We start from the raw sequence: 26,363 nt of genomic DNA, 5'->3' as shown, positions 1-26,363 counted from the left end.
AGACTAACAGGGCTGCTACTCTGAAACCTGTAGAGAAATAAATGCATTTTCATTGTGCCACGAAAAATGTAAAGCTTATACTGTTTGTTAATATTCTGAAAAATATTAATGACATTCAGGTATTAATAAAACTATGGAGAGAAATGTGGTTTTGCATAGTTAAGGATGAAACTAGCCTATCATAAACCCAATTATGGTGCCCTAAATCTTCTAATTTTATGCAAACTAAACTAATTAGTTTGAAATTTCAAGGGGTGATTTTGTGCCAGTCTAGAATTTTTCAGACAAGCATGAAGTATCTCAGTGTCAAATATAGTAAATATAATGGGGGAAGTGACGACATGAAACAACATGAGAGGGTTTTGAGGGCTACTCTAGTCAGAGCAGGAAGGAGACAGCCACCTGGGTGGTAAGGGGAGCAGTAGAGGCCATTTAGCTGTACAGAGAGCACTCTCCAGAAAAAGCCACTAAATCCACTTTACATGTCCTTTCCCCACTGTGGGGGAAGCAGATGAGAAAGAGAGAGAGGACCATTCCTGTGCAGCAGGCAATCCCCAAAAGGGCTTCTGTCACTGAGCAGCTTGTGAACTTTTTAAAAATGATTTTCAACATTGCAGGATGGTTAAGGGATCAGTCTTTCATATTAGTCATGTCCAGTCCATACAAAGTCAGACTTTTGACTGCACAAGCAAAGTATGCAATATAGTAATTTAAACTGCCCCCAGGTACAGGAGATGAGCTTAAAGTCCTTATCAAACCCTTTGTTGAAATATTTCTATTTTACATGTACATTGTGATGGATGTGCAGGATAGAAGGTTAGTGCTGAAAGAAAGGCAGAGTTAAAGATGTTTGGATCTTAATTATATTTTCACGTATTCCAAAGTGTTTGTAGTGTAACCTTAACTTTGAATGTCTAGAGTAATGTTGGTTTTTTTGAGAAAACTAATGCCTAATGTGTTTTCAGAAATATCTCCAAACAAAACCCCATCTTAATTAAGGGCTGTGCTTGTGAATTATTTCCAGGCTCAATCCTATTTTTGATTTTGGCCTCTTTGGGGATCCAAATTATATACTGAATCAAACTAAAATTTGTTTTCATTATATGAGACACCCAGAATAGGTTTCTTGATATGTTGTAGTCTCTTGCTTGCACATATATCTACCTCTAGATGATTTAAATGTAGAGGGAAGGTTAGTGGAAGGTTGTGCCTTCCTCTCCAGAGTTCTGCTCCTATTTTTTTCACAATTAACCTATTTACCTCCCACAAAAATTATAGGGTTTTTTTTTCATTTTTACTTCATAATTTCAGCACTTATTTTCCTGCAATCATAGTCACTCTGTAATTCTGACAACAAGCTATGTTCTTTTTATTCTTTTGTGTCTAACAACAGCTGCAGTAACTAGCAATCTGCTGTTTAAACTGTTGTTTATATTGTGAAAAGCACCGTGAGGTTTGGGAAAGAACACTTCTAACTAGCCTGATTATTATTTGGAAGCTATTCACAGCTTTTGTTTAAAAATACATACATAACGTTGCAATTTGTAAGAAGATCTATGCAATTTTGAAATTTAAACCTCTAGTTGTGATTATAATGTACACACATCATTATTAATGCAATATTTTCTTGTCTGGGAGAAAAAAATCACAATTGATGAGAAATTATTTTTAATACAAACAAAACAGATTATGTGAGACACAGCCTCCTGGTTTTACAATCAGAGCCTTTTCAGATGTACAGTGTCTTTACTGCTGATGTTCTTTAAAGTTAAGGATATTCTTATTTCTGATGCGGTACTTGTTCCAAGCTGGGGAGACTGCTGTGTTTTGATGAAAAGCTTTTTCCTTGAATTCAGGAAAAGAACAAACATCTACAAAAGACATTTTGCTTCAGCTGGTAAAACTATATCTAAGGATGCTGCAACAGAATTTTTTCAGTTGGTAGACCTGATTGCTGCACCTTCAATATGCTGCAGAGTTCATTAGTATTTATCACAGTGTTTGTCTCCATTTCCTTCCTCCCCTTCTAGTGTTTCATATTATTTAGAGCATTCAGATCTGATGTGATAGCAGCAGCAGCTTATGCTGATCACAAAGTAGGGAGGGATGGTGAGAAAGAAGGGTGGCTTTAGGTAAGTATTTGATAAAGATGGTCTATCTTGTGTTGTATGACCAACTTCGTTGTATCTTTAGGGTCATTTTGGTCCCTGGGGATGGTTCATGTCTATATAGCATAAAAAGACTAGTCAGAGTAAACTAAATTCGAGGAAGAATTAAGTACAATTCATACAGTCAGAATTACAATATGGGAATTTAAATTACATTGTAATTGATCTGAGCCAAAAAAAGAGAGAAGTGGTAGAATATAAACCCACCACAAGACTGGTTTATTTTAAAACATACAGGGTGGGATTTTCAACAGTGCTTGTTGTTGCCCTATCTCTACTCCCACTGAAGTCAATAGCACTTCTTCCCACCTACTGACTTCAGTAGGAACAGAGTTCGCCTAACAATGAGCACTTCTACAAATATCACCCCACAAAGGGTAACATTTTCAATAATACCCAAATGACTTAGGACCCATTTACAAAAGTGATAGGAGCCAGATAGGAGCCAAGGGGTGAAATCTTGGCTGCATTGAAGTGAATGGGAACTTTGCTATTGACTTCATAGACTCTTAGCAATGTAGGACTGGAAGGGACCTTGTGAGGTCATCTAGTCCAGCCCCTCATTCTGAGGCAGGACCAAGTAAACAGAGACCATGCCTAACAGATATGTGTCTAACCTATTCTTAACAGTCTCCAATGACAGGGATTCCACTGCTGCCCTTGAAAGATGATTCCAGTGCTTAACTATGCTTATAGTTAGAAAGTTATTCCTAATATCTAACGTAAATCTCCCTTGCTTCAGATTAAGCCTGTTACTTTTTGACTTATCTTCAGTGGGCATGGAGAATAATTGATCACTTTCCTTTTTATAACAGCCCTTAACATATTTGAAAACTGTTGTCAAGTCTCCCCTTAGTCTTAATTTCTCAAGACTAAACATGCCCAGCTTTTTAACCTTTCCTCATAAGTCAGGTTTTCTAAACCTTTTATCAATGGGCCAGTATTTCTCCCTCTGTTTCATTCAAAATCAATAGGACATATGAGGGTTCAACTGAGCTCTTCATAATAATTTCAATTGTAATTAAGAAATTTGAACATAGGTCCTCAAAGATTAAATACTATTGACTTAATTAAACATTCACCTAATAAACACACACGGAGTTTGGGGAAGGGGAATCAACCTCTCTTTTTTATTTGTGAGAGGATGTATTTTTTGTTGATTTCTTCTATGCATGAATTCGTTATTAAATGTCACTAGTCAGGACAAGAAAAAGGAAGAATAAACTTATGAGAAACTTATGAAGTAGTTCATATAAAAGTCAACTTGCCGGAAATGTATTCGTTATGAAAAGCATGCAGAGAAGCAACAATTCTAGACTTCAAAAATAGTGATGAAGAAATACAATATAAAGAGATTTCACTGATGGTTGGAAAGATAAATCAAGTTAAGTTGCCTACAGAAACAAGCCAAAACCATCTCACTGCAAATCTAGAAAATTAAATTTGTAGTTTCTTGGGAATGTTGTGACTAGTTGTGTTCATTTCCTTGGCTTCTCTTCATTTATGTTTTGAGATTTGATCATTATTTGGGGAGCCAAACAACATCAAAATTTGTTCTTCAAAGGCTCCAGGGGAACGTAATGTTTACCAAAGTAAAGCCAAGTGAAGAAATCAAAATGGGGCCCAGTACCTTTAAAAAAGAAAAAGGGAGAAAAAACTGGATAGTTAGAACAGGATGATTTTGCAACTGTTTCTTTGACCAAGAAGCTTCCAGCCGATTATTTTTAACCTTAATTGGATAGCAAAAAGCAGAAATGCAAATCATACTAAAAATTGGCTTCCAGTGACTCTGACCTTTGTGTATTTTTACTTTGATCATATTTGTCAGAATTCATAAGCAACTTCATTTCTCTTGATATCTACTGTCCCCTGAAAGTTCAAGGGGAAAAAAAGTAAAATGTTCACCCCATTATTTGCTTCTCATTCATTTCATGTTAAGCCAATATAAACAAACTCCATTATTTAGGAAACTAAAACCCACAGAGAAATAATCTTGTTGCTTTAACTCAATATGATTTGCAGTTCTTTGTGTTTGTGTTGAGTTTGGTAGCACTGTTGAATTGAAGGAGAGTGGGATTAAATATGTTGGTGTGCTTAGTTATTGCCATGGCAATGAATTAATGCTTTTGGTATTGTGTTACACCTGAATGTTACCTTAGCGCAGAGGTGGGCAAACTATGGCCCGCGGGCCACATCCAGCCCGCTGGCCTGTCCTGGCTGGCCCTTGAGCTCCCCGCCAGGGAGGCTAGTCCCCTTCCCTGTTGTCCCCCTCCCCCGCAGCCTCTGCCAGCGCTCTGGCCCGCTGCTCTTGCTGGGCAGCGCGGCGACATAGCTGGCTCCGGACAGGCGGTGGGGCTTCAAGCTCCTGCTGCTCTGAGTGGCATGGTAAGGGGGTGGAGAGTGGGAGGCAGCAGATAGGGGGCAGGGCCCAGGCTTCGCTACGCGGCCCTCCATATAGTTGCGCAACCCCGATGTGGCCCTTGGGCCAAAAAGTTTGCCCACCCCTGATTTAGCGTATGACTTCCTTAATTTTTAGTGTTTATGCTTAGGGGATGCAAAAGATTAGAGCTCCACCTTCAGCCCTGTGATTATCAAAGCTGGGTTGTGGGGAGCCAGAGGTAGTGGTCAGAGGCAGAGTGCACAGTCAGGAGTTGTGAGTCAGCTGAGTCAGGATACCAGGTGATCAGAAGCAGGAGACAAACTGGAGTTCAAAACCATGAGTCGGAGGTCAGAAGCCAAGCCAGGTTAGAATGCCAAGAAGACAAGGCAGCAGAGGAGTAAGGGGTGTGAAGGGGAAGAGCAGGAGCAGGGTGGATCCCAGTTGCTCAGACACCTTCCTGTTCCTGTTGCTGGCTTAAGAAGGGCTGGTGGGCCAATTGCCTGCCCTGAGATTCCACCAATGGAATGTCATGGGCAGTGCTTCAAACTAGGGCTGGGCTTCATGGCTCTTGGGTCAGCAGTCATCAGCAGGTGCTAAGTGGAGGGTGGACGCATAACTGTTCCTGTGAACCTGGGGTCGAGGCATGTGGGTTATGACAGTGATGAGCTAAATACAGGCAGACCTCGGACTCACAACACAATTGGTTCCTGAAAATTGAGTTGAAAGTCAAAACGTCGTAACTCGGAACCACAATCCAATCCATTGTGGTACCAAGTGTCCTAAAGTCGAAACCAATTGTCGTAAGTCAAATCAGGGTGTCAATTCAGAAACGTCATAAGTAACGTTCATCGTAAGTTGAACATCGAAGACTGTCTGTACCCCCCACAAGCCCTGAAGGCCTTATGTTTCTGACCCTTCTATGAGCCCTAGGAAAGCTTGGAGACATGAGGAGGGAATGAAGCTCTGAGGTGGAGAAGTAGGTGTTTGGTGCAGGATGCAAAGAGTAGAGAGGACTAGGTGGGGGAATAGAGGAGCAGCGGGGATGCACTAGTGTTTCCTCAGCTTCTGAAGCATATGGACCTACAGTGGTTTGTCATAGGGACGGTCCTGTGGACTTTTTTTCTCTGTTATTTCTTGCACCATGAATAAGGGTAAGAGTTTGTCATGGAGGTCACGGATTCTGTGACTTTCAGAGACCTCTGTGACATTTTCCACTGCAGCTTCCAGCCCCAAGATGGTGGGACTAGAGTTGCCAGCCAGTGGGGACCCCAGAGCTCTGAGCCGCCACAGGCAGCGGGGGGCCCAGAGTGCTGCAGGTGGTGGATGCTGGAATCCCTCCTCCCCCAAAGCAGGGTTTAGACTCTCAAACCTCCTCCCCCACGCAGAGCTCAGGCTTCAGTTGTCCCCCATCAGCCCCACTCCCTCTGCCCACCCATTATTTTTAGTAAAAGTCACAGACAGGTCACAGGCTTAACCTTGACCATGAAGTATCATGTACTCTTTTTCATGACATTTGTACTGGGTGACTTGCATCTTTAGTATTGCAATCTACTGCTGTTTCAGCTGCACTGCATGTTGCAGAGTTAGCCCCAACATTGAAGCTTCTTGTCTAGAATCTCAAGTACTAGATTATCGCTTACGTGTTCTTTCTTACTGATTGCAAAATCACTACATTCTGTTTGTTCACATGTGGCCAATTGTGGAACTACAGATTCTGCCTCAATTTCCCCACCCTGAATCCATAAATAAATCCTAAACACTCTTGTATCAAAGAATGCCTATTTTAATCAACAGAAAAAAACATGCCAAACAGGCAAAGACCTTTAACTCAGGTCCCACTCCTAGATCCGGAGTTGCATAGCCTTTAGATTTTCCTGCATAGCCTTTAGATTTTCCTACAGTAAAGAAACTCCTAGTTTCTCTCTCCAGAGAAAGGGTACTTTTCTCACCCATCCTTTGGTTTTTGCTACATAAAGAACCCCTCAGTCCTCCTCCCCATCCTGTGGTTATCTTTACCTAAAGCCTTTCCAGTTCTGCCACCCAGAACTGAGGTTTAGATCTCACCAGTCCATCACACAGCTAGACTGTTCTCTCTCTGGGATCTACTCTGTCCAGGAGCCTTGCTTTCTCAACTGATCACCTCTCCACTCCCTTCCAACATAAGTTCTGTCTGCCTTCTCATTAAAGGTCAGGTAATCACCTACCAATTAAGCCACCTGGGCAATCAATTAGGTCTGAAGCTGGCTTACCAGCCTTGGTCACAGATAGACTGGCTTTGATTCTTCTAAAGGGACAGATTTCTTAGGAAAGTTTCCATGCTTTATCTGGGCCTCTGTACCCTTTAGTAGAAACATGCACATATATTGTTAATTATTTATGTATTATATTCCTTTCTGGAATGGAATGCTCATCACATGTAACAAGTGGATTAGAGGGCTAGGCAGCCTAGTGGTTAGAGTGCATGGCTCTCAGCCACCTGCTTGGTTGTGGAGCCTGAGTCTTTAAGACCAGAGGGTAGGGAGTTCCCTCTTCTCTGTGTACATCAACCCCAGAACAGGGGAGGCCCCTCCCAACAAGGATTCAAAATCCACTGCCCTGGAATACTTCTTACCAGTCTGTTAAGTTTGGGTCATGTCCCCTCTGCTCCAATTTTCTGGGCAGCTTGCTTTCCATAGGGTCCTCTCTTGGGCGGCACCTTGCCATAGTCCCAGGCTCCTTCAGCCATGGCACCCACAAGTTAGTGAGGCTGAGCCTCTGTCTCTGAGGTGCACTCACTCAGGTACCTCAGGTGCTAGATGCTCCTAGGTCTCCTCCACAGCCTCCGTGGGCTGGGGACACAGTGTTTACTCCTTGCTGGCTGCCTTGCCTGGCAGGCTAGTGCTCCTTCCTCTCAGGTAGGGAGGCAGCTAGCTCCTGTCTCTTCGGCAGTCAGCCCCAAACTGAGTCAGGCTCTCTTTCTTTTTCCCCCCTTCCAGGACAGGCATCACAGTTACCAACTTTCACGCAGTAAGTAAGCACCCTGATTTCACAATAAGTCAAAAATCAAGCTAATCCCATTTCAAAACAAAGCCAAAATAAGCCAATCCCTAAGAACCCTTATACTCTATGTGACTAGATTCCCCCCCCCCGGGGTGCAGTCTGAGACTGTGGTGGGCCTGCTGTGCACCCCTGGCTCACTCCCCCCCTTACTCCTGCTTGCCCCGCCCCTTGCAGCCCCCTTTGCCGGAAGCTGATCAGAAAAAAAGAAGCAACAAACAACAAGCCAAAAACTAGCCAACAAGCAACTCACAAGCCAATTAAGCCAAAAACAAGCCCAATTTCTGCAGGGTTTTTTCGTGGGTTTGGCATGTCTGCCTGGCATTACCTGCGAGGCAAGACTAGCTGGGCTCAAAAGCTTTTTTTAACCCTTGCTGTGCTGACTGTCAGTTTCCTCTGCTTCATCACATCATACTTGAAGGATGATGCCAATGTTCAGCCTTATCCCTTTTCTCAGTAAATGATCAATAAATATTTTTAGTTTCACTCCCTGTTGCATCATCTGGCCTGAGCTCCCTGTGTTAAGCTTCTGTGTGGTTTGGATTAGAAGGAAACACTCCTTCCTCTCAGCATATGTGGGGGATTTAGCAAAGTGAAAGCCTTGTGGAGGGCCCAACTTAGTCATTTTTCTTCAGCTCTGGTTTTCCTGCAAAGGTAGGATGCTACTGGGCTGCTACCCAATCTTTTGAAGCACTAGGAACTTTCAACTTTTCCTGTTCTTTCTTTTCTCTCGTGTCCACCAGTGTTGTCTTGTCTTTCATGCTGAAAAAGAAAATCAATCCACAAAATCTCCTTTCAAATCGCTGAGGTTTTGTACATTCTAATACAGTTCAAATTTCTTCTCGTTTCAGTTTTCTAGAACATGGGAATGCACCCTGGGATTGGCAGCTCCACATGAAGTATCTATATCAAGAACCTCATTCTTTGAAGCCAGTGAAATCTTTGCCACTAACTGTGACCAGTGTACTACTCGTATTAACACCTGCATCCGATGAAGTGAGCTGTTGCTCACGAAAGCTTATGCTCTAATAAATTGGTTAGTCTCTAAGGTGCCACAAGTCCTCCTTTTCTTTTTGCGGATACAGACTAACACGGCTGCTACTCTGAAACCTAAAATGCAAGTGTAATATATGCCTATGACCCATGTCAGCTGACTCAGGCTCGCAGAGCTCAAGCTGCAGGGCTATAAAATTGCAATGTAGATGTTCAGGCTTGGGCTGGAGCCTGGGCTCTGTGACTCTGTGAGGAGGGTGGGTCCCAGATCCTGAGCTCCAGCCTAAGCCTGCACTTCTACACTGGGATTTTATAGCCCCATAGGCCAAGCCTCACAAACCTGAATCAGAAGACCTGTGCCAGCCACGGGTGTTTTATTGCAGTGTAGACACATGCTTACAGGCCAAGTGCCATGACACCTGAGATACATGGAGAATTGCATGATGAAGCACATAAATTAGTAGCCAAATATTTTGAGCAATCTGGCTAGACGGCTACTTTCTGATAGTGATTCTTGGGTAAAGTCTGAGCCAATATCTCAGCAACAGATAATCTATAACTCACTCCTTGATTATCCAGCTGAAAAAAGGGTAAGGTCAGTAGCTGTACCTCCAAACCAGATATAAAGGATTCCTAAAAGAAATGGGAAATCTGTCAACATTGTGGAACTGAACCCTCTCCCAAAAGGCTTGAAACAGGGGCAGTTGCATCAACACTGTTGAACTATATGTGCATGTATCTTCCAAAGGCAATCTAAGGAACTGTGAAATCTGTTCCTCCCCACAGCATTATCCTTCTGAAAACCACGCCAGATACTCTGCAACTGAGTTGAAATTATAAGAGGAAACTTTTCCATATCTGAGTCCTGCTGAACCTCTGAATCCACCCTTCCCTGGCAGCCACTGTGTGCTGGTAATGTGTAAAGGTCAGGCTTTAGCTGCCATGGTTCCTGTGATTTCCAAAATTTTCCATGAAATTGTCACTGTGGACAGATTCTTGGGCCCTGCTACAGTCACGCTTGTCTGAAGACATTGCACGAGCATGAGTTCACTGGCTAGAAACTCAAATGTCAGCACCCTCTTTGCCTAAGAAACTGCTGGATTTGCCATAGGGAATATTCTCAAAGTTCACTGCTTGGGGGCCAGTCTACCCCACACAGTAATACCAAAAGCTGTCAGTATCAGCAACAGTGCTAACATGAGCACCCACTGCTAATCCACAGTTGCGCAAATTTCCTCATTTGACCCACCAACCAATTGGATTAGGTGTGAAATCAGTCAGTCAGACTTGGCACATTTCTGCAATGACCGGAACCAGCATTGTAGTGGAAATGGTAGCATCTATAGTATTTGTCTAAATCAGAGAAAAGTTGTGAAACTTTTAAAACTTTGCAGAGAAGGGAAAAATGACACTTATGAGATCTTCAGGGTCCTGCAGCTCATAGAGTATTTATATTTATTAAAGTGATATGAATCTAAACAATAAAAATAAATCCTTTCAAATATATTAATGGATACCCTATATTCTGTATTATCTCAATCCACAAGATGATTCTGTACATGCAAAAAACCCCACAAATCAAGATGAGACTGTACTATAAAGTTTTATTAAAGGGAGTTTCTCTGGCATATTATGCATGAATAATAAATGTAAATATATCAATGTTTTGTTTAATTACAAATATGGCAAAAATGGTACATGAATAAAATTGATTGCAATGGTCCTTTCTGGCCTGAAAAATCTATGAAAATCATTATCCATGCTCCCGGATCTATATACAACTATTCAGAACCGTAAAGGATTAGTTCTGAGTTTTGTGTTACAGTATACACATCTCAGCTGATGTTCTGAGGCACATGATTTGGAGGCAAATGCTCCCAACATCTGAAAAATTACACAAATAGCATTATGGCCTGTCATGTATAGAACATATATACAAGGTTGGCAGTGGCATATCTATCCTAACTGTTCAAAAGGGAAGTCAGGATTCAAAGACAGATGAGCAAACATGCCCGAACACTCATCTGTAATCAGGGGAATAAACTGTTTCAAATAGATGCTCTTCCAAAATATGAAGACCTAAATAATACACCAAGATTCTGAATCAAATCCAGAAAATCTTTATGACTTGTAGCATAAGAGCTTGAAGACTTGGGTTTTTCCCCCAAAGATCAATGGCAAGCAAGGTGGAAGGATACAATATCTCCAACTAACACCTCATTAAAGACCAAAGAATCCAGTGGCTTTTCATTCCCATGGAAAATATGGTCCACTTTGAACAGCATCCACAGCTCACATGGTAGAAGCACCTACCTTCTTCATAAACGGGGATGGATACAATCCTATCTGTGACTGCAGAAATAGACTTCTTACTATGGAACACCTCATCAATCAATGTCCCAAATGATCATATCCCAGCAGTATCTCTGCCATCCACTCTGCATCACTTGAAGCAATCAATTGGATTGCCAACCTAGACTTGGACATCTAACATTACTGGTTTTAAGCCATACAAAAGAATAAGGTGGAGAATAAATATGGCAGCCCCCTGTCCATCAGTTTGTATCTTATTTTCATTACAGTCTTATTTAGACACACACGATTGATGTTTCCAGTAGTCTCCGAATTTATTTTCATTACTTAGCTCTGTTTCATTTTGTGCTCCTGAAGAAAGGGGATGAAATGTTGAATGTTGGCTTTGCCCATTTCTTGAGGAGAATTCTGACACTGGTAAATCTTTTCATGTTTGTTTGTGTAGGAAAGCACAGAAAGAAATATGACAGACTCATGTGCCAAAATCATTTTATGTTTTTTGAACTTTTGTCTATGGGAGTAAGATATAGCAGAGGGCCGATGTCTTTATTTGTGTTTTTTTAAAAAAAAATATGTTCAGATTAGGTTTAGGAGCATCATGGCAAGGTGACAAAATAAGTAGCAATATATGATTTTGGATAAGAGTATGTCAACATGTATAATCTTGAAGGGAACTGTCAAGGTAAATACCTTATATTACATGTGTTACTACTAATATCTAATATGCTAAATTCTGTTGTAATACGACACATTCTGATCAATTAAATCTGGACCAACTGCATTGATTTTAGTGAAGTTTCTCCAGATTTAGAATGGCAGAACAGAGCAGAATTATGCCTTTAAATTATTGTTGAAAGTATTATTAAAATTGAACTTACATATCACCCTTTAAGGTGCTTACTTTTTGCACTTCACTCTGCTACACTAAGAGAATCAGACTAAGTTTCATGCACTAGTTAGCACAATGGTGTTGTATTAATGCAAGGGATTAAATAAAAAAATCAAGAAATTATTTTACTTAGATATAAAGGTGACTAGCCTGTCTTCTGATTTAGAGAGACAAATATATTTAAAACTTAAAGCAACACAGGACAAATCACTGGAAATTGAGTGGTCTTCTCTCCCTGGAGTAAGACTTCATGAGTTTAACATATCTTCCATTCATTTAACCTGGAAGAACTTCCTTCTTTTGAAAGATCCATTCACTTTTAGTGGTCTACACTCAACAGTCACACCATATATTTACAGTAAATGAACTGCACTTATCTAAGCAAGATACTTCACACATCTCTGAGCTACACGTAGCTAGACACACATCAGTGAATTCTGGTAGTGACATCCAGATAACCATCAAAGAAAGCTCATAGAGTGTGGGATGTCATAAAATCTCCAAGTTGCATGTTTAGGCACATTGGCCATTTATTATAGTTGGCATATCTGTGATTGTGGCGGGGTACTCACCCCGCCATGCCTCGAAAGGCTTAAAACAGCCCTAAGAGAGGGCTGTAGCCAGAGAAAAGCTAGGGTGATTGGGGGAAATAGCCACAGGTGGGGCCATACCCCAATCAGGCCACAGCTGGCCCTAGAAGAGAGCTGTTAGCCAGGAGCTGAGTGGGGTACTCTCTCTAGCTACATGGAGAGAGGAGGACTTGGCTACCTAGGAAGCAGAGGTGGGTATCTAGGGCAGAGAAGTGCTGGGGAAGGACAGAGGGAGCTGGGGCGTTCCAGCCTAGCAGACTCCCAGGCTGCAGTAAAGGCCCACAAAAGGGTACTAGGGCTGCAGAGGAGTAGCCCAGACCTAGACAGAGGCAGCTGGTCTGACCCCCTCTCCCCTTGCTGATGATGAGTAGTACAGACTGCAGTCTGCCCCAGGGAGTGGGGGCTACGTGATGACTGACGGTAGCCACTGAGGCAAGGGAGGGATGGGGGTTCCCCCAGGGAAGAGAGACCCAGACTGAGGGGGTACTGCCAGGGGGGCACCCTAATCTAGAAGGGCAGCGGGGTCCCGAAGGGGCACAGGGCCAGCGGTAGGTGAGACACCGACCGGCAGAGGGTGCTCCTGGCTGAAAAAGCTAATTCCCTGGACAACCAGCAGGAGGCACCACAGCGGTGAGTCGTCACCCCATGACAGTGATGAATCACATAAAAGATTCCCTCTGTCCTTCTGAACTCTAGCTCACCTCATCCTGATGTATCAGTCTGGCACTTTAATGAATACAAAATGCACATAAAAAAATGTTGTGTGAACCACTTTTTTCCCCACAAAAAGAGGCAGATTCAAACAAAACAATTCATAAATTTGGGTGTATTTTGGCAAATTGTTGATTTTTTAAAAATATTGACAGCTCATTTCTGCCTTTTGGAAATGTTTTCACCTTTTTTCAGAAAGATGTATGTCAGAATTTCATTCAAACATTTAAAGAAATTACAAACCTTCAAAAAACAAAAATGTTTTGATATTTTGTTCAAGCCAAAACAATTTTTTCTCCAATTTTCAACATCTATGTAATATAGTGATACCAATAGAACAACATGGTTTCACACCATTGCCAGTATGAATTTTGGGACCTGATCCTGCTTTCACTGAAATAAATGGGAATTTTGACATTCAATGAATGTAAGATTAGGTCCTCTCTATGTTATTATGCTGCTCTGTTGCATGTGATGCATCAGATATATTACTTAAATCAAATTGGAGGAAAGTTAAAATAAATGAACAAAGATGGAAAAAAATACATTCCTCAAAGAAGCAGCAGAACATTAACATTTTTGGTTTAAAAGTTGGCCACTTGGAGTGCTAAACAATACACACTTCATTTTAATGGTTCATAGAATCATAGAAGTATTGGACTGGAGGGTGCCTCAATAAATCATCTAGTCCAGACCTCTGCACTCAAGACAGGACTAAGTAATAACTAGACCGTTTCTGACAGGTGTTCTTAAAAACCTCCAGTGATGGAGACTCCATAACCTCCTTTGGTAATTTGTTCTTTGCTTAACAACCCTGACTGTTAGGGAATTTTCCCTAATGCCCAACCTAAACCTCCCTTGCTGGAATTTAAGACCATTCTTCATTTTGAATTCTTTAAAGTCATTATTTAAATGTAAGAAGTGGATTTTCTTAAATTGTAAGAAATACATGAGCAATACCTATGGAAAACTTAATTTTACTTGGAGGAAATTGCAAACTTCAGGTAGAAAACAGAAAATCTGCAAAGGATCCAGACTGACTTTAAAGTATTTACATTAGATCTTAACAGAAATAAGCTCAGTAACTGCATGGAATATGGAAAGACGACACAGGACAGTTTACTCCTCAGCGGGTAAAAATTAGGCAAAAATTAGGTAAAAATCAGTGGAACAATACTGATTTACACTAGATGCTTTATATAATTTGTTATTGTGGGATCTATTTTGTCAACTAGATTTATGAGAGCATTGAGGACATTAGTAAAAATCTACATAAAAATCAAGGGCAACAGCAATATGTTCCTCATATATATATAGTAGCTCTCAAAGAGAATACTGTCTGAATTCTAATGCTAGAGACTAAAAATAAAAATTGGCTTAAAATATTTATTAAAAAAGTTAAAATATTTGTTTATACAAAGATGAGAAAATTCTCATGCAAAATCTTCACATACAATAAAAATAACTCAAATATTAATATGATTGTTTTACAAGATAGCTTCTTTATAGTAACTTTTATGGGGAAGTGTTGCTGTAATCTGTGTGCCTGAAAGCACCATTCAAAGAAATTCCAAAGCCATATTTGAAAGTTATAAGTTTTTCTATGGAACTTTTGCCAAGATTTACACACTCTTCACTATGATTTACAAATAATACCCTATTACTACTACTACTCAGAAAACTAGACATAGACATATGAACACTGAGTGATGAATTCCTCAATACCACTGTACTTCTAAACAGTTTGTTAATGGGTAAGTTGCCAAAAATAGATTTAGATATGTTCATCATTCAAGGGAATTATCTTGAGATTGTAATGGATGACATCTGTTTTCTGCTTAATTACAAATCTGCATTGAATTTATAATTTGTGTATATTACAAGTAATTTGCATAATTAAAACAATTAAGGGATTGACATATCATGGCAATTAGAAATGCATCAAACTATGAATGTTGTACAAAAGAGAGCTTCAATATGAAACATTAATTCTCTGAGAACTAATATCCTACAGGTTCCTGCAGAGGAATCTGAACAAAATTTAACTTGTGTTCACTGAACCTCAGTATGAAAAGGTATTTCTCAGGGATATCTGGTTCTTTAAATTTTTGGAACTTGAATCAGAAAAAGACAAAAAATGCTATTTCTTCATTTCATTTTCTATGGCAGTCACAGTATTGATTTTGTGTGTTTATTGCAGATTTCAAGAATTATCTCATTTTCCGTAGCCTTATTCTGTTTTCTTTGTCCCTCTTTTTAAGAATAAGAATGAACTGGTTGAAAAAATGCTCTTGGTCTTTTTTCTTCTGAACAAGTCGAAACCGCTGATCTCTGCCATGTTTCTCTGCAAACTCTTTAAATGTTGTTCTGCCGAAAAAAGTCATACATGAGCAAGGCATTATTTAAAGCTTTGCACTTTTTAATAAATTATCCGATTTAGTCCTTAGTTTTACATCGTACTTTTCTTAAAAAGTACCAAGATTGTTCCTCCTGAAACTATTTGTCAAGGTCAAGAGATAAGAGGCAACACCAAAGTCAAAATCAGCTTTGCTCCATGACTGGCTTGAGTTGTCTGTACTAATCATTATTCCCATATTCATATACTGTACATTTACTGATTTTTGTTTTTTACCCTGGTGCTGTAGAATCATGGACATGGTGGTTAAAATATGCTTTTTATTCACTACTCTAGCTAGGTAATACTGTTTGTTGCTGAATGATATTTTTAGAGAGGCTTATCCTCTGCTTTTCCATGATTATTCATCATCAGAACAGAAAACACTATGACATCTAATTAATAGCAAAAACATTTTTTCAGCAATACATGGCATATGATACCTAAAGAAACAACTGTAATGTGATCTCTTCTAATAAAAAACAGGAAATTTGCCTAAGAACTACATGATCAGGCCAAGTATTTTCAGAAGTGATTGCTACATATGAGAACAAAGCTGCTGGCTTATATTTGACTCAAATATTATGGTGCTGAGCATGGTAAGCACCTGGATAAATAGACATTTGGCTGAACAAAGTCATATGATGTATCAGTAAGTTTCTCCTCAAATCGCCAATAGCAAAGTCAGGAAATAAGTTAATTAGTTGTATAAAAAAACATTGACATTCTGACTCACTCCAAGGTCATTAATATATTCTTTTCCTGGATGTCCAACTTGATATTTCCCTTAGAATACAAGGATTTGTTGTTGTTTATTTTAAGTTACACTCAAATTATTTTGAAAAGTCCTGGAAAACTACAGAGATAACAGAATATTGGAGAAAAGTAATTATAATATGTAGGAGCTGGTTAACAGCATGTGCTGTGAACTGGAGATGGGCCCAAACTGCAAAAACAGTACTGGGATCTATTTCTAGTTCTGCCATTAACTTGCTGTGTGACCTTGCATAAAGTTATTTATCCTCTCTGTGCCTCAAGTTCCCCGTATGTACAATTTGCATTGTGATACACTTTTGTGAAGTGCTTTGCGATCTTCAGATAATTGGTATTAAACAAAATAAAAGATCTAAATGTCACAAAAGTTTAGTTGTAATAAGATCCAGAGTTTTGTCTTAATATCCAAGTGCTGCATAGATGCATTATTGCAAACTTATAAACATAGAATTATAGGGGGAAAGGGAAGTTGTGACACTTGGATCCAGAATTTAACTCTGAAGTACAAGGGGGTTTATATCTAGAGATGGTTTAGGATCAAATTCTGGAATTTGAGATTGGTTTGCTGTGTGTGCCTCTGTGTTTATTGTGGCAATACTTGGAGGGTTGCTTTACACTCCAATTGGTTTATTTTGTCACTGTTGGGGCTAGCTTGCTGCCTACTTCTTTATTTTAGTTACTGTTCACTCCCATATGAATGTTGGCAATGATGGCTGTTCACTAACTGTGTGCTGTTGTATAGTACACAGATTTGTAATGTTCAGCTTGGAAATTACCTGTTCTTTATTTGATAATACTAAAGACTGATCAAGGATTATTTAAAGGGTGAGATTACTACTGCAGTTTGGGTGTCACAGATGACTAGGGCAACCTGAGAGTGTAAAATCCATGCCATGTAATTGTCTTCAATATTTAGTACGAGAACTGTAATTTCTTCTTTATTTCTAATAATTTACCCAGAGTCAAAAAAATATTTATCTTCACATGATTTACAATGAAAAAGCAATATCATAAGAAGTTCATTTCTTATATATAGTTCTTGACCCTATTACTTGAAAATAGCTTTGGAGAAACAAGCAATAGCAACTTGAAATCTCATTGAAACACACAGGCACGGTATCAATGATAACTTCTTTAGAAAATGTAATTTCTTTTTTGTCAAAAACCAAACAAATGGAAAATGGTTAGTGATTTTGCATTAAAGACACTTGTATGCTTGTTATTTTTTTATCACACTTGTGGTATACTCCCCTTCCCAGTAATGTCACAAGGTACTACAAAGTATTATTGAGAAAGAAAGCATAAGATAACCTTAGTGTTTAGTGCAACAGTAAAAGAAGGATAATCCAATGACGTTATCCCACCCACAGGACTCAATTTTCAATGTAATATTTTTTCTACAAAAATTGACTTTGAAATTCTACTGGATGCCAAGAACAATCATAACCTAATGTTACCAGGCTTCTCTATTTTTTGTTTTTATTAATAAGGGACAATAAGTATTAACTGCTTCACAAAGTAGCTGCATACCTTGGTGACAGTTTGGATTCCTCCAGAAGTTTTTTAAATTCTTCTTTGGCTAGCAATAATTTATTTTTCTTTTCTTTGTACTCGTCTCTTATTCTGGTCTTGACAAACTGCTCAAATATCTTTGTTTTAAAAAAGGAGACAAATATAGAAGTATTTATTAACAAACACATCGGGTGTGCCTATTTGATCAAAGGGTTAGAGACTTTCACAACTGCAAGGCTTTATCTGCATAAAGGGTTGGAGGTGCCAATTTAGGCAGTTACTGTCTGCCTCCTAACACAAAGTGCAACCTTAATCAGAACTTCTTGTCATAGATGTAGATTACTTGTCATGCTCACAGCTAAACATTCATAAGATTCACATTGTGTTTGGTTTGAAGTATGCATCTTCCCTGAACTGCTTGAACTCCTGACTGTGGACCAGAAAACTGTCCATGATGCTCAGATAGCAATTTCATGGAAGTTACATAAAGAAAGATTGAATGATCCTTCAGCTCAGTTTGCTGCACTGCACACATGTATATGAAGCCAATAATGCCTATGTGAAATCAGTGGGATGTAGGCACCTAGATTCTTTACAAAAATCCCTGAAGATCTATTTGAATTGTGCTCTAAAAAGAGCTGTGTAGGCACAAAATAGAAATTAAATGTTTTGCTTACAAATATTTACAATTATTTAACACTGAAATGGTGGAACAAAAGGAGCTGTTCATCAAGACACTAAGTTCTGTTTATCTGCCAATTTCTTGTTTGCACTGTAAAAAGTACACAAACCTAGTCTGGGTACTAGGGACTTTCCATTCACTGATGAATGATGCATCTGCACAAATCTACATTTCATGCAAGAAAGCAAAAAATCATTCCATCTACTCTATGAACCTGAAATGAAACTGGCATGTAGCAACATGGATTCTTATACGGTGCACAGTTAAGGGAAGAAATAGATCTGGTAAAGTATACACTCAAAAGTGGTACTGTATAAGAAAGAGGGACCAGGATATTCAAGCCAAAAATGAAGATTAATTGATTTTAAGTGTTCTTACAAGTTGGGTAAATAAGTGCATGATAGGAAAAAATGAAATACATAAAACCAGTTGATGTTGCCTTTGCTAGTGTTACCACTATGCTTTCACCTTCAATATTGGCAAAGCCATTATCATTTAGTTCTATCTACTGCAAAAGTGCTGGGCTAGCAATCATAATTGTTTCCTAGAAGTACTAACATGCAAGAGAGCTTGTCAAAGACTATATAGTTTGCCTCTTGGGGTTCCAATGGAAGGCATACCCATCATACTGCTTACACAGTGATTATTCTTGTCCAAATCTCGACTATATAAGGGGAAAATACAAGAAATGTTCAATCTCTCCTCTATCAACAGAGAATTCCAATGAATAATGGAATTTTTAAGCAACCTCTTTGTTAATGTTACAGAAAAGGAGTCCCTAAAATGACACTTGGTGATCTTAATAAATCAGAATTAATAGATCACTCATTATCTAATACAATATCTCCTTTACACATCACTATTTCTTGCCATAGGTTTCCCCATACTCTAATGTATGATGCTTTCTTTCCACTGACTGGTGATAACCCCTTGGGAAATACTGATAAGTAAACAGACCAAACATGTAGAATTCCATAAAAGATCATTCCATTCCTCAGACAGCACCAAGAAGTTACACACAAACATAAAAAAACAGTTCACAACACAATCAACCTAATACTAGCAAAAGATCAAGTCAAGAGACTCTGGTCTTTCGGACACCTGCAGATAAAATGGGTTCCTGCCCTTTCTGGTTGTGGGCAAAATTAACCTACACTTTTCAAGCTTCCTCTTCATCTGAGACCAAACGAAGGAGGCTGCATCAATTATTTATTGTATAAAAAGCCATCACCTGGACACTGATTCCTTTATTTAATTTTTATGTGGTCTTCACAAACTCAGAGTCTCCACAACACGAATTAATTCAGATAACTGCATGGGCATGCATCTATCTAATGCCAGAAACTTACCGATTTACAGCATTTTCTCCCCAACACACTGATAGTTTAACCCGAAATAAGGCCCTGGAGTCAGTGTCAGACAAGGAAAAATTTTCCATGTGTCTGATGACAGGGGAAGTAATTTCTCTTGCTAATTTTAGCCATATTGAAACTAATATATGATGATTCATTAAGTCAGTCATCTAATCTTGTCCAAGGCCACCCTCCTTCTCATGTCACTTGAAATAAAAAGAGAATAATGGATAAATAAGCGTAATTGCCTCCAGTCTGAGGCCACAACTTCTAAGTGTCTATAATTGCAGTATTCAAACACCACCTACTAAAGTATGTTAGACCTACGGCATTTGGCTCACAGTTCAATATTCTATCCAGCAAATCATCTAAAATTGTAAATCTCTATTTTGATTGATCTTTACTTACAATGAAGTATTTTATGTAACAGTCCTCAAAAATGCATGGATTAGTTTTTAGTATATGCACATTTAAAAACTGTTCCCAGACTGGTTCATTTGACTGCTGGCTCAGAAAATCCAGGGCGTTCTCTCTCTCTCCTCACCTTCTCCATGCTTTTTAACACAGCGTCTAATTATTTTCCACTTCTACATTGATTTTAAGCTTGAATTATTTTCTGTCTCAGTACCAGCATTAGCATGACTTTGATCTTCTCTATGTAGTTATGCCAAGTCCTTGCTCTTCATAGTCATTTTCCTTGAGTATTTAATATATCCCATAAATGAGGCCCATGTCAGCAATACTTTAAGCTAAAGCCTATATGATATGTTTTTATTATGTGTATTCATTATGTTTTTTATTGTATCATGCATACACTTGATAGAAAGAAAGAAGCAATAAAGCTTGATTGATTGAGCAAGGTCTATATTGTGCCCTTGTTGAGTCACTGAAGGAAATACAAAGCCTTCTTGCTAAGTCATCCTATCTCCTTGTTCAATTACTAAGCTTCCATTCTAACTGTTTCACTCATTTTCACAATCAAACATTATAAAAGACAAATAAAATTTGGAACAGGATTACATGGAAAGGGTATGTTAATATATTTTTAACATTAAGGACAAAAGATATTATTGTATGCGTTTCTTTAAGGAACTTTCCATATGTACTCTGTATCACAGGCAACTGTTCCCCCCTATAGAGCCCCACAAAGTTCAGTGCTCTTCATCATCCCATTCAATAACTATACAAAGCCATTTGGAGAATGATGGAGATAATATGGGTGGAAGAATCAGCAATACAAGGACACTTCCCAGTTCTATAGCTCTTGTATGACAAAAGTTAACATGATCATTTCCCAACTTCCTCTAGCTCTTGTATGATGAGCATCTGATTGAGAGCTAAACCCAGAGTGATCGAGGTAATAAGATGGAAGTATTTTGGAGAACAGACCTTGTTCATAACATTCCTATTATTGAAGGAAGTTGCCCAGAGGGATAGCTCAGTGGTTTGAGCATTGGCCTGTTAAACCCAGGGTTGTGAGTTCAATCCTTGAGGGGGCCATTTAGGGATCTGGGGCAAAAATTGGGGATTGGTCAGGGGGTTGGACTAGATGACCTCCTGAGGTACCTTCCAACCCTGATATTCTATGATCTGATTAGTTTGAGCCTGGTGTCCTTTTGGTACTAGATACCAGAATAACCATGGCTACAAAAAACATCCACTTCCATTCACAGCTTGCCAGAAAACTGTGGTCATCCTATCAGACAGACCTAGCCATCACATGTCCATTCATCCATTAACTCCAGGGCTGACTACTGCAACATATCTCCATGAATAAAGCCAAACACCCTGAGAAAGTTTTAGCTGGTACAAAGTGCATCCGTCCATCTGCTAAAGTAACACAAATCACTGTTGGAACATTATCCTATTGTCAACCCTCCCTGATTTTCAAAGCTATTTTGGGGATTGGCCCTAGCTGTATGAGCGCCCAACTATCTGTCTCTACGATCCTGGCCAACAGTCACAGCTATGTTCTGTGGGTTGATCTTGTAAGTACAGGAGACAGGACTTTCACAAGAATAGCACCTAGACTCAATCTCATTCACAATTTTAAAAAAAAAATCCTTAACTGAGGTTAACTTTTTAAATCCAGGGAGGAAGAGAGGGAGGTTACTCCTGTTTATTTTTTAATTTGGGAGGCATACAATTACAATGGTAAGTGTCACCAATAAGATGTTGGCTAGACAGATAGCATGCATTACCAATTCTCTTTTTAACTCACCTGTTTACGTTCTTCAGAGTTTAGCAGAAGGTAGCGCGGGTCAAATACTATTTTGTGTAATTCTTTTTCCCATGTAGAAAATGCGGAGACCTGAAGAAATACATGAATGCATCTGCTTTAGACAACATTACTAAGGCTCTGTAATAAAAAAAAAGTGTTCCAATTTACAAAACCATGTTTAATTGCATTGATTCCCCTGGCAAAATATTCATGGAAAGAGGTTTCTGGAGGAAAATAAAATGTAGAATCAAAGTTAAGGGGAAAACTGGATGAAGAAAACTAACCTGAAAGTGAGAGTACCATTTCAGAGACTTGTCAACTCAAACCAAGAAGATAGCCTTCCATCAGAATGCTTTCTTGAACTAGTGTTGGAAAATATTGTACCCAAACAGGACAAAAATAAGGAAGCAAACATGTATGAGCAAATAAACAGGGAAAATTATTGTATTTTTTCAATCCCTTGGATTAATTTAAATTGATTTCTCACCCTCACTGTACATTATTTTATAATTTCACTTACTAGACATCTCTATTTAGCCATCTCTGCTTATCTCCAGTTAAATATATCCTTTGACCTTTATTTATGTGTAATCTGACCATCTGACTACTATTTCCTTAAATAGAGCCTTTAATTCTATTTTTTCTGGAAGTTTCAGTCCGTTTATGTGAAAATGTTTATAATCATAAACCCCTAAAACAGAAAGAGGTTGGCTTTAACTAAAAAACAACAATAAAAAACCCTCTTGTTGAGGATGTGGTGTGGGACAAGCACAGTTCAAAGCTGGAGAACAGACAGATAGTTAATGAGCACTCTGAAAACAGGTTGATAAAAATATATGGTGATTGAGAGGCAAAGGATGGTTGAATTCTAATCTGTGTGTGGAGTGGCAATTTATCAGATTCGTGCCAGACTATCAATACTGATAGCTAAAGATAAAGTGTAGCCATTAGGTAGGACTGCATAAAAATGAAATTCCACGTCTTCTCTCCTTGCCTCCAATAAAAAGATTACACTGAACATTTTTAAAAACAAGTTAATGAATGCTGCATGTGATTTAGTGGATTAAGATATCATCAGTTATTTGCATAATGGTAGTGAGTAGAGGCCTGAGCTCCATTTGCTAGGCCCTGTACAAATATATAACAAAAAGATAACCACTGTCTTGAAAAGGTAGACCCCACAATACTCCTGCAGAATACTCCCTGCCAGTAAATCAAATAAAATCAAACTTCAGTTAATTTAAAGCAATATATATCACCACCTTTACCTAAATAAAATTAAGGCTTTATGGCTGTTTATGTGAACTAAGGAAAGGTGCACTAAGTTATAATAATTGGGACTACAAATTTACCCTAAATGTAAGCTCAACTTGGGGGGAAGTGGATACAAATTTATAAAATGCCACAATAGCCTTTACTAAAAATAAGGGGGGAAGGGGGGATGACAGCCTAAACCCCCCTCTGGTGGGGGGAGAAGAGGAGGCTACAGCATCTGCTGCAGCAGCAGCAGACAGCTCCAGGCCCTTGCCTCTCCAGAACTGAAGCTACAGGGTAAAATGTCATGGAGGTCTCTGAAAGTCATGGACTCTGTGACAAATGCTTATCCTTAACCATAATACTTCCTTCAACCACCCTTCTTCAGGTGTTCCAGCAATTCCATCCTGCATTGCTATTATCCCAGTTCCCCACTGATCCCCAGAACAACCATTTCACCCTAGATTACATTATATATAGTGACAAAGTTCCAGCTCTACCTTAGTGAGTCTTGCGCTTATTGGCGGATTTGCTCACCCTGGAGCTTCACAGCAGCCCTCAGCTTGGCCATTTTTCTGAATTCACAGTCCAGGTCGACTCCTCCTGTATCTGACCAGGAGTTGGGAGGATTTGGGGGGAACCCGGGCCTGCCCTCTACTCTGGGTTCCAGCCCAGGGCCCTGTGGAATGCAGGTGTCTAGAGTGCCTCCTAGAACAGCTATGCGACAGCTACAACTCCCTGGGCTACTTCCCCATGGCCTCCTCCCAACACCTTCTTTAATCTCACCATAGGACCTTCCTCCTGGTGTCTGATAATGCTTGTACACCTCAGTCCCCCAACAGTCTGCAGTCTCACTCTCAGTTCCCAGTGCCTCTTGCTTCTAACTCCTCACATGCACATCACAAACTGAAGTGAGCTCCTTTTTAAAACCCAGGTGCTCTGATTAGCCTGCCTTAAATGACTCTAGCAACTTCTTGATTGGCCGCAGGTGTTCTAATCAGCCTGTCTTAATTGTCTCCAGCAGGTTCCTGATTGTTCTGGAACCGCCCCTGTTGAGAAACGGGATGTCCCTCGCTTGCTCCTCAGCGATCTGCTTTCTATTCTTTCCTAAAGCCCCCTGACCTGGATTTTTCTTACTTTTTGAGCCTGCCTTAGTCCCCCTCCCGCCCCCGACCGGGCCAGAGGCTTTTTTGTTTTGCTTTGTTTTTTTGCTGCCATTGAGTGCTGGTCGGCTGCCAGCTTGCCACCAGCACCCCCCCACACCTGCTCCCGGGCGCAGCTATTTGCCTTAGCTGAAACCCCCGGAGGAGGGCGGGAAGATTGCCGACCCGCTATCCAGAGAGGGGAGTGGAAGCCCCCAGACCCAGCCGTTTTGCTGGCACCTCGGAATTTACTTCTTATCTCTGCAATATTCTCGGCCTGCTGGAAGCCTTGGAACACAGCCAACACAGCTGAAGAAGAAGATAGAGGACAGTGGAAATCACCCAGGGAAGCTACAAATCATCATGGAGGGGGCCGTAAGACTGAGTAACTTTTTGAACTATACTCTCGTGGGGGGGAGTTTGACTGTGGCTTAATTGCATTTGTGGCGGCACAGGGGGTGTGGCACGGAGCTGCCCCCCGATCCATCGGTGCCCCCCCCAACATTATTACAACTGTCATGCCCCCCCCACCTTCCGTCCCTGCTGGCAACCTGCCATCTGCCTCGGATCCAGCTGTTTGCTTTGAACTTTGCCTTTCGGACCAGACATAACAGCCGACCAAACGAGACTCTTTGGACAAACGTGCATGGGTCCACACACCCCCACCCCCCAGACTGTTTATTCCACAACTTGCCCTTATCACTGGACCCCGATTCCTGTTTTTTCCCCCTTCCAGCCCAACCCATTTGGTACCCCCCCCCCCCGCCTGCAGCCCAGCAGGGAGGAGCGGTTAATCTGCTTCCCCCTCCCCGCTCCTCCTTCCGGTGTCTCCCCGTCTCTCCCTGCTCACAATGGCGGGGAATGAGAGGGGCGAGGCCCCTTTATCAATATTAGTTGTTCCTCCCCACCTCCCCCCATCCAACCCCCGAGTCCCCACCACCACCACCACTGTCAAAATACCTGCCACCACCCCCGCTGGGGCACCGGCAGCAGGAGGCACCGGGGCAATTACTGCCACTGCTATGTCCACCGCCCCCCCAGATTCTAGGAACCCCCCCCCCCAGCTGGCCGAAAAGGCCAGGGCAGGAAGAAAGGAAAGGGCCCCGCTAAAACCACTAGGCCCTCCATAGCAGGGGCTGCCTCCACCGCTGTGGCCTTGTCATCGACCGTGCCCCCCCGCTATTCCCTCCACCAGCTCTGCAAACGTCCCTCCCCCGGCTCCCAGGACGTATGCCCGGGCGGTGGCAGGCTCCCTCCACCTGCCGCCTCGTCATCTCGCCCACCCACTGCCTCCGCTACCATCACCAGCGGCCGGGGCCCCTTCCCCACCTTGACCAGGAGGCACAGTGTCCGTTGCCCCCTGGTGCCCGCCTCGCCCCACGTGGAGACATATGTGCAGGCATTGGCGAAGGTGGTAGGACCCACGGCTATTGTGGCGGCCTCCAAAATGTATGGGAAGGTCGTTTTTTTCTTAGCTTCGGAGGCTGCCGCCCAGGAGGCGGTGGAGAGGAGCCTGGCGGTGGGGGGGGGGTGTTTGTCCCCCTAGAGCCGCTAAAAGACCTGGGCATTCGCCTTGTCCTCACCTCCATTCCTCCCTTTTTACCCACTGTTACCCGCTTTCTCCACCCTGGGGAAACTTGTCTCTGTCATCAGCCCTCTCCCGTTGGGCTGCAAGGACCCCACCCTCCGTCACGTCCTTTCGTTCCGCCGGCAAGTGCAGCTTCTACCGCCGGCAGCGGCGCGTGACGGAGAGGCGCTCGAGGGGTCCTTCCTAGTCCCCTACCAAGGAGCCCGCTATCGGGTCTTTTATTCCACCGGAGAGGCCCGGTGCTACCTCTGCCGCTCAGCGGGGCATGTCCGCAGAGACTGCCCTTTGGACCAGGGGGAAGGGGCACCCGAGACCCCCGAGACCCGGCAGGACATCGGCCCCGTCGTTGCCGACGCCCCTGGC

At 41.1% G+C, this 26,363-nt stretch overlaps 1 protein-coding gene across 1 annotated transcript in view; it reads right to left on the bottom strand.

The window, feature by feature from the left end:
- Positions 1-10,164: 10,164 nt before the first annotated feature.
- Positions 10,165-26,363, bottom strand: part of TCERG1L (transcription elongation regulator 1 like) — a 327,913-nt gene continuing 311,714 nt past the window's right edge. Inside the window, 3 exon segments of the mRNA XM_073354780.1 lie at positions 10,165-15,447; positions 17,780-17,898; positions 22,017-22,106. Of these exon segments, the coding sequence (XP_073210881.1) occupies positions 15,291-15,447; positions 17,780-17,898; positions 22,017-22,106 (366 nt within the window). The 3' untranslated portion in view covers positions 10,165-15,290.

This window comes from Lepidochelys kempii, chromosome 7 (assembly GCF_965140265.1).
Source record: "Lepidochelys kempii isolate rLepKem1 chromosome 7, rLepKem1.hap2, whole genome shotgun sequence".
NCBI classification, from domain to species: domain Eukaryota; kingdom Metazoa; phylum Chordata; order Testudines; family Cheloniidae; genus Lepidochelys; species Lepidochelys kempii.
This window is presented reverse-complemented; position numbering and strand designations above follow the sequence as displayed.